Raw genomic sequence first — 14,495 nt, 5'->3', positions numbered from 1 at the left:
GATTAACTAGGACACTGTTTTCTCTGTGTGTGTCATGTTGTGGCACTGTGTTGAGCTGCTAGTGAGCAATGAAGAGTCAAAGGGGAGGGATAAGAACCCCCTGCTGTAAAAAAAATAATTCACACCTTTCCACAAAGACTGCTGTGCTGGGATAAAAGGATCAAAACTAAACAAAACTCTGCTTTTTGTTTTTGTTGTGCTGAATTTGTTTGGCAACTTCAGTCGTCACTGAAGGCCCAGCTTCCTTTTGATTTGAATAGTCAGCACAGAAAATAGACTATTAGACCACTTTGAGTTAAACTTTTTTCAGCTCAGGGCACCTGGAGAGCTCTACACAGAAAATGCAAGGCACCCAGTCCATAAGAGCAGTACGTCTCTCCCATTGAAAGTGATTGAAAAAAGGCACCCCATCTTCTAAAATGCAGGGTGAACAACCCTTTAATATTGGATGACTGGTGGAGACTTATTGAGATGCCTTTAGATGTTATGTTTTATTTAGCCATATTTTGTAACGTACATTACATGTTTTATCATTGCTTAACTTGGGCTAGCTAGCAGTGTTTGGTAGTAAATTCTGGTAATCTGGATTATGTAATCTCATTACAAAATAAAACACTTATGATAGAGCAGGAAACCTCTGAAAATATGCGTAATCACATTACATTGTGTTTATGGATTACTGTTTGTAATAATTACATTTTTGATCAGGCAAAAGATCAGTTTGTTCCTAATTTACTGAGTGGGTCTACAAAGAAGGAATGGAGAAAGAAAAATAAGGTGAGGAGATTTTAGGGATCCTCAGATGGTTTAAAGGTTTTTACAAATTTGTCAATTATGAATACCAAATAATGAAGTTATAAAAGGTTACATATATTGTAGCGTTAAACCTTCTAGGCTTTCAGGCTTCTGGGAACTAACAAATGCATGGCTGTATATTTGTATGTAATGGAATCATCTGCAATTTTTGTGAAGCAGAAAATTGTGTGGTCATGATTTTTCTCTGTGGTATCTAGATTGACACAGCTAAGTGAACTCTCCCATTGGTCAGGACTTCAGGAGCTGAACTGAATGCCTTACATATTAGATTAACTAACCAAAATAATAAGAAAATGGCAGAGGAAATGTTTTGATTTACAATGGGACAATTTTTTGTACATCAAAAAAATCACTCTAGGCCTTCTGGAAGTCCTAGATTCATCACTGATTGTGAATTCAAGTGGTAGTCTAACCAGGTTTCAATTTGTTCTTAGGAATGGTAAACAGTAGCAGCAGGTCTGTGCCAGGACTCTTTACTGAAAGAGTCACTGTAAAACTGATACATACAAGCTTCAAATGTCTGAATTTAACCTGGAATGGCCAAGAAATGTTTATGTGCACCACCCTTAGCTTTGCACCAACATACAAAAAATCTCATAGGAGTGCTAGCAGAATTTAGCCTTATTGTAAAAGTGTTTTTTTTCCTCATGTTTTGACATTAATAGCCTGAACTAAAGGCCAAGCAGTCCCTAAATGTTCACAGTTCACCACTAATTTTTAGTTGTGTAATTTGTAATCAGTACCAGATTACATTTCTTATGTTAATTGCCCAACACTGCTAGCTTCTTGCTGTGTTGCATTAATGATAGTGCCTAAAGAAAATTAGATGTCATGTGATGATTGGTTAAAAAACAGATAAGCCTGTATCACTAGCAGTTTTCTGGGTTAAGGAAGTTTTGCTCCATGAGTATTTTCTTTTGTCCCCATGCCTAATGAATCCTGTCGTTGGGCCTGGTGGGGCTTTCAAATGGTGCCTACAGCCATGTCATGCTCCCTGTATGTGCTGCATGCAGGTAAAGCATAAAGTAGACTCTCTGGCTGAGTTCCACTGCTCCAGGCGCAGATGGTCAGGGTGCTAACCCAATTAATCTGGACGTCCTGTCACAAGAGGGCCGGGTTTGACAGCAAACGTCCCAGCAGAACACCTACACTCACCACACAGGAGGAGTGGCAGAGCAGAGGTCTAGAATACTTCCATATTCACAGCTCTTCTCATGAGGCGCTGGCCTAACGAGCATTAGCTCAAGTAGGATTGCTGCTTAATTTTGTTTCACGCCAGAATCGGCTGTGCTAATGGATTTGACATGCGCTAGACGAGAAAAGAAACCTTGAAAATATTCTGCTCGTTTGCCGCCACGTCTCGGGGAATGCGAGCACACGCCGCTGTATTTCACTTCTGATCCCTCGGCTAATTTAAAGCACCTTTGAAGATGACTAATTACGTCGAGGAGAAAGGCAGTGAAGCCATTAATTGTTTTAACTTTGGTACTTTAATTAGGACTTTCACTGGAGACGAAGATAAAGGATATGCGGGGAAATCTCCGTAGCTTAAAAATACTAATCTTTCTGTATGGGAATTACACAGCCTTGATTTTTCGTCTGCTTTGTGTCCACAGCAGTGTAATCTCTGTGTGTTCAGCCTTTTTGAGAAATGCTTATCGTGTTGATTCTCAGAGTTCAGGAGGATAACGGCTTTAGGAAAGGCTAGAAAGAGCAGAGGTCACTCTATGATAGGAGTACAATAGGATTCTGGTATTAGACCATCAAAGCTTAATCTTCCACTGATGATTTTGGCTTTCATATGCCTTCAGTTTAATATCTTTTTGCTTCAAAGAGATGACATGATAACATATTGTCATTTCACTTTGGAATTACTAGTATTAACCTACAACCAATCAGTCACATGCACAGACTTTGGTGAAGGTGGGGCTGATGTGCTACAAAGGCGTATTGTGGGGGCACTTTATAGCAAATAGCAAAAGTTGATTTAACATTGTAGTATTCTCCATGCATATCTGATTTTAAGTATACAAATACAATATAAATTCAAGTCCACATTTCCTATTGCAAGAACAGACCTAATTCTAATAAATGCCCAATTAAATAATTAGTGTCCATGTAATATTATTCATTATCAACATTTTATTCAACCAATGATTATCATATTTAACTCATTTGTAAAATGTATGTTATTATTATTATTATTATTAGTAGTAGTAGTAGTATTATTGCAGGTAGCTTGTAAATGGTGCTGGCAACTCGACTGAAAATATTAAAACTTTCTCAATAATCCTAAAGATATGTGACCTGATGATCATTAACCATTAGATTTTAGCAATGTGAACAACCCACAGCAGCAGGCTTTTTTTCCCTTTCTTTTTCAAGCTTTTATTTTCTGGCATTGGTGGGACTTAATGTAAGATATCGCATTAGAGAGGGAATGTGTTCACCCAGAAGTAAATACAGAAACCACAAAGTAGCTAAAGTTGGCTCCCCATAAGTGTGTATGTATGTGTATATATACATATACATACACACACATATATATATATATATATATATATATATATATATACACATATACACATATACACAGCTCAGTACAGGGCAGCTAGTCAGAACAGAGCTCATTTACATATCAGTTGTAAAAGCGCAGCAACAAAAACAATAAACAGAGGTTGGAAAATATCTAACACAAAAATTTTCGCTGGCCAAAATTTTGGCACATCGCCTACTTATCCTTTCAGCTGAAGAAAAGGAGCCAAATTTAATCAACAGATATGTTGCTGGCTGGAGCTTTTAGCTTGTTGTCCTCCTCATCTGACGAGTCTTTTTTTTTTTGGTTTGACTAATCAGTTCACTCCATTGTAATCACAATTTGACGACAGTTACTACAGCCGTTTGCTGTAGTAGTCAGTGGATCTGTGGTGTATTTTGATTACTGTGTGTAATTGTCTGTTCTGGGATTTTTTTTTCCCCTCCTCTCCCCTTTTGTAATGAGTATATTATTGATCCTTCTTTTATACATAGTAGGGGTCAAATTACTTTTTGTATCTTTATTATGTTTGGTGTGTATAGTGTAGTGTTTCTATATGCCAGTGCTAAAGAGAACTTTCCATTTTATGTAAATTATTCTATGCTATTCTGTTCAGGGGAGAACACACTTCGGCATATTTTAATGCACAATTACTGTTTATTTCCTGAAGTTACAGATTAAATATGAATTTAACCTATTTAAGTGGAAAATGTGGCCTGTGGAAATGTTGTGGCACATTTATAGTTTGTTTTTATTATTTTTCAATATGTTCAATTCAGCAAGTAAATAGAAATTGTGCAAAACAATTTGCAGAAAAAAGTCAGAATGTAAGTGTGTTCTTTGTAGAGGATGTGTTCACTTATTTTCACTTAAAAAATCAGCCAAACCAGCCCAGAGTGGTGCAACTGTCTAAGCCCTATCATCATGAGATTGAGTTCAAACCCTGGTGATGCTACGGCCATTCGTGGACGGGAGTAAAAGAGAGCACAGTTGGCCTTGCTCTATGGGTAGGTAGGATGGCCCCCTCTGTCTCCCCCAATCACCCGATGCTAGTCAGCACAGATGTCTGTTAGCTGACGTAAGAGAATTGGCAGTTGGCGTTTTCCTCCGAGCGCATTCAGCTGTCTAATGATGTGGCGTTAGAGGCAGTTCGAAAAGATGCAGTGGTGCTTCAAACATCTTTGGAGGAAGCCTGTGCTAGCTTTCGCCCTCCTAGCGTGGGATCATGTGATGGGGGAGTCCTAACTAGTAGGTGGATATGTCTAAATTGGGGGAAAATCCCACCCTAAAGCATTTATAGTTTTTTGAAAGTTCCTCCTACCTTCAAGGTATGTCATCAGATCTTAAATTGTTAATGTGGAAAATCTCACTCTAGAGGTACTGCAGCACCACTGTAGGAGGCGAGTAAGCATGATTGCAACAGATGTAGTCATGGTTACATTTTTCATTTTATCCGGAAAGCCTCTTTAACTCTTACGAATATTCAAATATCAGATTTAATCACAATGCAAGTCCCTAACAGAGATATGAGTTTCTGTTCCGACAGTGACGATATGCACCATATATGTTGGCAGTGATGCTAGACTTTCCCTAATGGTGGTTTTTCAGAGATTCTGCATGATGGCTAATGCACATGCCTCCAGGTCCAAACGTAGGTCTGTTTCAAATGATCCTCCTGCAGCCTTTCAGTCCTGGAAACTTTTCTGATGAAAGGATTTATTTTACCGCAATGGTGTAAACTTCAACAAAAAGTTGTTTTTTTTTTTTTTTTTTCTGTTAAATGTAGGCTGAGCGTGGATGCCTCTGTCAGTTTATGCTCCATTTTTATTCAGCTCGGCCTCTAATGATGTGTTCCAATGAGCGCTCACATCAAAACCATCATAAAGCCTCTCCGAGCATCCGCTCCCTCATGGATAAAGAGAAAGACAGACAGAAAAGGATAAAAAAAAAGGTGCTAATTTGACTCATTCTCCTCTGGGTGAAATGCCATGACACTGAATAGAAGGATAAGCCAGCAGTGATGTTTGATGTAAGGCCGGTTTAGACCTATTTTTAGGTTCGGCTGCTCTAATGATGTGCTGTCCTCTCTTCCAGATGTATGCCCAATCACTGTGAGCATGGAGGGCGATGCACTCAAACCTGGAACAGTTTCAGCTGCTCTTGTGATGGGACGGGTTACACTGGAGCTACCTGTCACACATGTAAGTGCAGTTTATAATGTGATTTTCTCCAAATCAAGCACTTAAGAACATGTAGAAACAAAGCATAAACGTGTATTAAAGGGGACATAACAGTAAAAAAGGGATTTTCCTTTCTTTCTTTTTTTAAACTAAAAGAGTTTGATGATGTATGTAAACGCTGCAAAAACAGATCATTTTGAATTGTTTTTGTGATGTCATTAATATGTGCACCTATTCAACCTAATATGTGCACCTATTCAACCTATAGCAGTGGAGTGTTCAGTCTGGACTGAGACACAGTACAGGACAGCCAATTACAGAAGATATGATTTACATATACCCATCTTAAAGTCAGGGTAAATTGGAAATCACAGCGAATTTGTCCTCCTTTTAACAGGACGTATTACTGAGTAAAACAGAATATTTGGGCGGAAAATAATTGTGGGCAGGACATGAATTTATTCTTCATAATTTGACTGGACCATGAAAAGCAGAAGTCAGACACTGACGGTCAGCAGAATCCATCTGCCTTGCAGAAAAGTCAAAGGAAAAAAATACAAATAAACAGATGTCAAAAAATGAAGCACTAAAATATTTTGATGTGCATTTTCTGTATTTTCTGAAATCATTATTTGTTAAATGCTTGAATTATGTTTTTTTTTATATATATATATATTTTATGGTGTAGACTTGGTGAAGCACCAGTTAGATAGCTTTTGCTTTTCTTTCCCTTTTACAGTAAAAGCAAGAGAAAAAGACCGCAGGAAGAAGGTTATCGTTAAAATAAACCTGTGCAACTACCTAATGTGTGTGAGGAAGAGTGAACTGTGTGTGACTGTATGTGTGCGCAAGTCACTTCATCATCAGCTGACCCTCCTCACGGCCTCACAGTGCAGCAGAACACTTTAGAAAACAGCGCAAATACTGAGATATTTGAACTACTTGTATTAATATGAACAGTTTGCCAGCGTAAACAAACTGAATGATTATTTTACAACCGGTCCAAAAAACAAAAGTTAGAGCATTAAGTGAGGAGAATGAAGGAGGTTGTCTGCTGATATACATGTATGTGCAGCCGGAAGCTGAGATGATGTCAGGTGTTCTCGTTGATGATTGGTCAGGGTGGTGAGAGGGAGAAGGAAAAACCTGCTAGGATATTATTGGTTGGTGTAATTTTTTTACATCACTGGAACACAGTGATGTAACCAAATGTCAGACGATGCTTAGAGGCGGGCAAAAATCACTACACTTTGATCAAAGATGCCAGAGAGAGTTCTTTGTCTTTTGAATGATGTGACGGATTGCGCTTAATGTGACCAAGAACATGAACTAACAAGGCAAAAAAGTTCCATTTTGATTTCAGTTAGACTTTAAAAGTATAGTAATAAAAACAGCCTGGATGTAAAGAAAGGTTGGAAAATGTGCAAATTGAATTATGACTGTTTCTTGAAACACAAAACACAACGCGTTGCATTAACGTATTTTGTGTCTTGGTTGTATCTGGATATACTTTTGCTGGAACCTATTTACACTTTTCACTAAAATACATCCCCAGTGTGGTCAGAGAAGATTGATTTTACTTTTCCTACGCAAAAGCATATCAAATCATACATCATTTCAGTTTTACTTTTTTTAAAAAAGTATACAAGCTCAGCTTAAACTAGTTGTTAAAGCTCTAAATGGCCTTAAAGCACCTGTGTATCTCTGTCTGTTTTTGTTCCAGCATATGATCTTAGATCTGCCAGTACCTTCTGTTAAGTACAGAAAGCAAGGGGAGGCCTTCTGTTATTCTGCCTCTAAACTGTGGAACCAAATTGCATCTTTATAAGGCAGTCAAGCTCAGCGTATTGTTAATGTAGCTTTTTATTAAATTTCTACCTCTCCTTTTGTATTTATCTTTTTAAATTTGATCTGTTATTGCTTCATATCATTTTAAATTGATACTCTTAACTTCAATTTTCCCCTTTTGTTATAGTTACCAAACAGAATTAAGAGTGATTGGGACAATTTTTGAATTTCCACCTTGTGCAAGCTTTCTTGCAATAAGTTAAAAGAATTAGCCCAACACATGATACATTTCTGTAACACTGAAGATGTTCTCTATTTAAGGAGCAAAGGAGGTTTATAATGTACTCTAAGAAGACATGAAGACATACCCTCTTTGTTTTTTCTAACATTTGGGTGATCTGACAGGACCTTTGGGTGACTGGGATTAAGGCTCTATGTTCATTTCTGTTTAACTTTATTACTGAAGGTCTAAAAATCCATCCACACTTCATACAGTATAAAGCTGCCTTTCCTTACTGTCACAAAAACTCCTTCCTTCACACTCTGTCCCCTAATTCTCAGAGGTGCCTCATACCATTCCATTGTCAAACTTGGAGGAAACAGAGCTTGGTCTTTTTGGGTGGGATCTAGTGGGTAGATCCCGCTGCCCCTGAAACCAGCCTATACAATTTGTGTTGTTGCTGCACTTTTCCAGGCCTTTGAGACCAGGGGGCAGGAAGACGGGTCTCTACAACTTTCTTCCACCACTCTGCCTGGTGTAAATCAGGCTTTCCAGGTTCCAGTGGTGCTTCAAGCTTTTACAGAGTGCCCTCTCAGCTGACTGGAGAGCATAGGTTTTATGTGGAGGGAAGCACATAACATGCATGTTGTTTTCTCTCATGAGAGTAAGGAACTTGATGTTAAACACATGGCTGCGGTGTCTGTCAAGCAGCAACACATGTGGACAGGGGTCTTCTTTGGGCAGGTGGGCTATGAACTGCTTTCCCCAGTCCAAAACACCTGAGAGTTGATCCATTGTCAAATATTCTAATAAGGGTGTTGTTTGGTGCCCCAATACACCAGTCAGCCCTTTTGCCTTTGAACATGAAGAGTAGTGTACCATACTTTCTTGCTACATTCAGAGACGCTAGCAGCGTTGTTGTTTCTCCCCTCTCATTTGCAGTGATTTCAAAGCAAGGTGATCCTCGTCTGCCAAAACTATTGTAGACAGGAAGCAGTCCTGTAGGCTTGTCTCATCACAGTTCCAGATGTGTTGTGGGAGGTCCTGGATCCCGACCTCAGTATTAATTTGACTGTAAGAAGCAAAGCGCTTTTGCACAGAAGCAGTCTGCTCAGACAGAGGAGAGTGCCTCTGGCTTCCTCATATTGAGGTCAGGGTTTCTCTTTAGAAATCCTCGAAACCAGTAGTGACCTGCCTTTTTAAGGGCAAGGCCTTTTATTCCGTTGGCTTCTGCAAATTGGGTGGCAAGAACTTGTATCTCAGGCTTTCTCATGGGGAGCCCTCCCCTGTTCAGATCCTTGACTAGCTCTGTTACCTGGGCCTCATCTTCCTTGGGGAATGTGGGACTTGCTCCCAGCAATGTGATTGTAGCCCTTTGCAACTCCCTTCACTCCCCTCTGCAGAGTTGATGTTGGCACGTTCCAGGCCCTGGCCTAGAACCCTGACTTGGGTGTATTCCCTGCCTCTGCTATCTCCCTGTACTCTTCATTGGCTCCCTTCATTCTGTCCTCACTCCACTTCTTGTATTTTCTCTTTCTTTTTTGTTTGTACTCTCCCGTCTGCTGTCTGCCGTATCTCTCTTCCTGTCTTGCTGGTGCCATTCTACTCTGCAATAGATTAATCAGTATTTGTCAGGGGTGGGTTTTTAGAGGCCAAGGCAAAACTTAGTGTTATGTTTGGGTTGGCTTTATTGCCAGGTTGATCATTTTCTTCAGCAAAGCCTTTTAGCACTGCCCCAAGCACCCAAAACCATGCTAATATAAAATAAATATATGCCAAATATAGGCCAAATAAAAACAACCTTCTTCCAAAAATAGAAAAAAGATAATACCAAATTTTTGACTGATTTTGTTGTTGTAGTGCATTGTTTTCATGTTTGTGCAGTAAATTAGCTATGACAATTTTATAACCTTAGGATGAAAAAAAAGCTAAAGTTTGTCATTTTCCTCACCTCATGTTGCAGGGTCAACTTCCTGTTTGATTCTTGCCCTGCCCACTCATGTGATGTCACACCAATGAGGGCATGCAATTTTGATTACATGGTTTCACAGCTGGGGCTCAAAGAATACATTTTCACTCATCAGGCAAAAACATTAACCTTGTATAGCTGTACTGTCCCAACTGACTTTATGTCTCAAGCATTGTTAATTCACCCTTACTATAATAAAAGAAATCAAACTTTAATTTCTTGTATTATTCTCATGCCATATCATCTGCCTGTAAAGCACTTTGAGCTGCCACCAGTATAAAAAGTGCACTATAAATAAAGTGTTGCTATTATTATTGTTGGTATAGTGTAGTGAGTAACACCTTCGCCCTCTGAGCTAAAAAATGGGGTTCGATTCCCCACCTGGGCAAAGAGTCCATGGGCAAGACTCATACCTTTGTCTAGTTGTGTAAAATGATCACACTAAGTTGCTCTGGATAAAAGTGTCTAACAAGTGCCATAAATGTAAATGTAAAGATTAGTGCTTCTTTTTTTTTGTTCTTATGGACTAAAACTAAACCAAACAACAAACTGTTTTGGCTTTAAATAGAGTAAAAGGTAAATGAAAGATATATAGCTATTGATCTGATTTCTCTTTTGCAACTCAGCTACAGAACCCCTTTTTTAAGGGCATAGTCCTGATTTCTGCAACAAAAATGGAAGCTTCTGTAGTTGTTCAAGCCTTGTGCATTCTGTGCAAAAAAAAACCTGCTTTCTTTTGTCTCCACATGTACACTCGGAAAAATACATGTGCCTCCGTGTGTGGGCCACATTCACGCACCCATGTGTACGCCTTAACATCTGTGTGTGTCCTTATTCTCACGGATCCGTGCGGCTTTCCTTGGCAATTAGTCCTGTGAATCTTTTGTGCGAGCGAAACACCATCCGCGTTAGCGTGCTGCTCTCAGAAGAACAGAGTGGAAAAACTGGCTGTTAGACTTCCATCTGAAACCAGAGATATAGAGGGAAAACAGAGATTTATATGCGGAGAGCAGGTGACACTGTCTTTATAACTGCTCTCTTGAACTGGGACTCCGACGAATGTCCTTTTTGAACCCTGTGCGCTGTTTCTTCTGCAAAACATCACCAGGACATTAGATTCACTGGGCTTTAAATGGTTTGTCCTACCTGATGCAGGCTAGGTATAATAAGCTTGCATAACATACTGCGCTGTTATTTAAGAACGCTAGGTTAGCCATTACGCCATTAGTTTTGGTCAGCCATTAAGGTCATAGGCTTAGTAGTATTATTATCTACATTTATACCTTTTTACATTGTTTCATAAAGCAATAAGAAAGAATAGAAGTATAATGTGTCCATAGAATTAATATAAAAATGACAAAGAATGTGAATTGCAGCCTCAGGCCTCTATATATATGTACAGTTCCTGGCCACTATATCGGAAACACCTACTTTGTATCTATTTGCTGGCGTACAATAAGACACTGTAGCCCATCTGTTAACACACCGTTTGCCATAAATCAGCCCTCCTCTTACCCTACATACACTAGTACATGCGTCACATGTCATCGTCATTGCTGTGCTGAGAATGGTCCACCTCTCAAATAATACCTGGTCAGGGGTGGTCCTACTGTGGTTCTTTTCCTTTAATGGATAGTGTAGAGGGGCTGCAACAAATGGAGTACAGCCTATAACTGTACGCCTACAAAAAAAAAGAAAGAAAGCAACTTTTACTGCCACAAATGATCACATGGTCACAATAAGCATCACTCACACTGACTCTCATAGACATTACATACAAATTTGCTTACTTTCTAGCAACCACCTAGCAACACTATATCAATCCACTCCAGTAGTATAGAAACCACATAGCACCAGCAGCCAACAGAGATACCATAGCAACTACTAAAACAATAACCTGGAATACCAAAGAAACCACTTTACAGTGTCCTAGCAACTACCTGGAACACCACCACCCACGCCATAGCAAACCCCCCCAGCTACCACCAGAGATACCATAATAACCACCTAACTAAAACACCTGGCAACTAGCTGTAATAACACCTCAACTGCTTAAGAACACCCTAGCAACCATCTAAGATAGCATGGCAACACCTTTTACAGCCACTTGGGAAAACACCTACCAAGAAACACAAAAGCAGTATCTTAGCACCCCAGCAGCAACCTAGCGACCATCTAATAACCACCCAACAATTCTCTGTGAACAATATAGCAACCATATAGCAATACCATAGCAACTACTTCTAGTACTGTATAATGGCTTAGCGACACTTTAGCAACCACTTAAGATACCATAGCAACTGCCTAGCAACACCCTAGTAACCACCTGAGATATCAGTGCAACCACCAAGTTCAAAGTGTTAAAAAAATATAAATCCAAAGAAATCTTTTTATAGCATAAAAGAATACATGTTCTTTAACCAGTCATTACAATATAAATATAAATATAAACTAATATAATTAACTATTTACAACTGCTTAAACTTTAGAAGTGTTCTTTCAGCTTTCTCAATTATAGAATCATCAAAATATGTATTTATACAGTGTCCTAAATGTAGTTTTAAACCTATAGAATATTACCTTCATATAGATCATTTTATACATGTGCCAAAGTGGTTTTATATTATTCAAAACACTGATTCCAGACTTTTAAACAGCAATTCTAAACATTTGAATGCTAGTGTAACTAAAACACTGGCACCCTTTTACAGAAGCATCCTAACTCCGATATCTTATCTGTTTAGTGACGATGATCACTTCAGTTAGGACTGAATTTAGAACACAGGCTATTACAGAACAACAGTTCCACTTCTAACTGGAATTAATCTTTTACTAACTCCAGATAAGAAAACAGTATTACAGAAGCATCCTAACTAGAAAAAAGTTCCTCAACACTGTCCTAACTTTATGAGAGAGGTTACCTTCTGTTTTAACCTTTCATTGCTATTGTATGCCATCCTACTGAAAATACAATAATGTCATTTTTAGGCAGATGTGACAGGCAGCATAACTGGCGTAAGGGTGTTACATTTATTCATATTAAAATTTTTTCTCCCCTAAATCTGCGGTTCACAAATCCCATAATAAACTGCAGACACATTCTCCACCGTTCCTTCTTATTACCTGCATGTGTTAAACTTGTTTGTGAAAACTTGTTTAATATAACACTGCAGTGATGGGGGTGAATAATGAGGAGACAGAGTTAAAAGTGAGTTTGTTAGGAGGAATACTTTTAATAACTTTTAATAACTTTTTTGTGTATGTGTATATATATATATATATATATATATATATATATATATATTAGGGGTGGGAATCTCTAGGCACCTCACGATTCGATTCGATTACGATTCAGAGGGCTGCGATGCGATAATAAAACGATTATCGATGCATCTCGATGCATCTTTTTTTTCTATACAGCATTTCTATTTTCTCACTGTGTGAGCTCAAGTTTCAAGTTTATTTGTCATTTGCACAACATGTCAGGACATATATGCATTGAAATGCTTGTGGTGAGGCTCAGCTAATTACTCTACAGAAAATAAAGTAAAGTAAAGTATCTTTGAGACAGGGTGTGTGAAACATAGCGTGAAAGCCCTGTTTCGCAACAACTGAGAACCGGCGTGCAGACTGCAGGTCACACAGCACCGATGCGTTATTCGCGTTTATCAGCAGCGTAGTTGGTTTCCTGGTACATTAAATCTGCAACGAGAGACTGTCAAACACTAAATAGTGGCGAAGCTGAAGTCGCTTCTCTTTTGAATTCTCCCGTTCCACCTTAAACGAACAAGAAACATGGAACGGGAAAATTTGAACAAGAAGCTGGAGAATAAGAAGCGACTTCAGCCTCTAGTTAGATCATGTATGCAGGACAATAATCTGGGTGTTCCAGCAGTGGCATACATCAGTGGGGTGCCAGTCAAGCCAGCGAATCAGTATATGCCGGCTATCTGGGTTCAGCTGGTCACATTGCCATTTGCTTGCTAACAGACATAACGATTGATTATTGACCTCGATTTAGCAGTTTAGGGTTTCCTACTTTGAGATATGTACAATAAGAGATAAGATACTGTAAGATAATTAAGATAAGAGTTGTTTCTATGATATGAATTTGAGGAAAAATATTATCTTCACCTTCTTAGGTATTAACCTAGGACAAAAGTTTCTGTAATATGGCCCCAGTTTTCTGTTTACTCTGGCCTGGTCATCCCTGAAAATGGTACCCTGCTTTCAGAGCTCCTTTACCATACACACTTCAACATTCTCCCTGTCTCACCAAGAATGAGTTTCAGTTTTCTTGTCCTTGTGCCCCAAGTGGTGAAGGGCACCTCCAAAACATGTTTTAGAACTATACCATTGCATGGTTGTTCACATCTTTTCCCTCAGGGCTCCAGGCAGTGGCTTTTGTGAGAGCAAAGTAGGCTCGAGTTGCACAGTCTCGTTGCTGTAGAGCAGTGATCCACACAGTGTTTTTATACGGGGCACAACCTCAACCTGGTCCTTGTTTGGTGGGCAAAAGGATTTTTAGTTTACCAAAGTTTTGGCTATATTTATTTATCTTTATTTGAAACAATAGCTGATTAGTTATAAAATTGTGTAAAAATACAATGAAATGAAAAATGAATTTATTTTTGAACTGTATATCAGTGAAATCTGATGCAGAAAGCTATAAGTCACGAGGAAGTGTCAAATATTTAAAAATAAATTGTCCTTTTCGTACTGTCTGTACTGATCAACGTTGGAAATGTAGTGTCATAAACAGAGACATTACAACTTAACCTATTAAATTCTACTGGTTACAATTCTCACTGTAACTTTGTTTTGCATTTGTAAAGCTCTGAAAGAGCTTTTAATGTGTTTTCGACTGTAACTGTAAACTATATATTAAACTTAAAGGGGAAAGCTTTGGAATAAATTTGGCTTGGCATTGATATGAAATCCCAGGTGGTTGTTAAGATGTCACTGTGTTATCCCAGGTAGTTGCTA

General features: G+C 38.7%; 1 protein-coding gene across 1 annotated transcript in view; it reads left to right on the top strand.

Moving 5' to 3' along the window:
- Positions 1-14,495, top strand: part of cntnap2a (contactin associated protein 2a) — a 373,698-nt gene that overhangs the window by 124,936 nt on the left and 234,267 nt on the right. Inside the window, exon 11 of the mRNA XM_036557926.1 lies at positions 5,447-5,553. Within this exon, the coding sequence (XP_036413819.1) occupies positions 5,447-5,553 (107 nt within the window). The remainder of the gene's footprint in view (positions 1-5,446; positions 5,554-14,495) is intronic.

This window comes from Colossoma macropomum, unplaced genomic scaffold (assembly GCF_904425465.1).
Source record: "Colossoma macropomum unplaced genomic scaffold, Colossoma_macropomum, whole genome shotgun sequence".
NCBI classification, from domain to species: Eukaryota; Metazoa; Chordata; class Actinopteri; order Characiformes; family Serrasalmidae; genus Colossoma; species Colossoma macropomum.
Note: the sequence above shows the minus strand (reverse complement) of the source record. Positions and strands in the feature narration are given on the sequence as shown.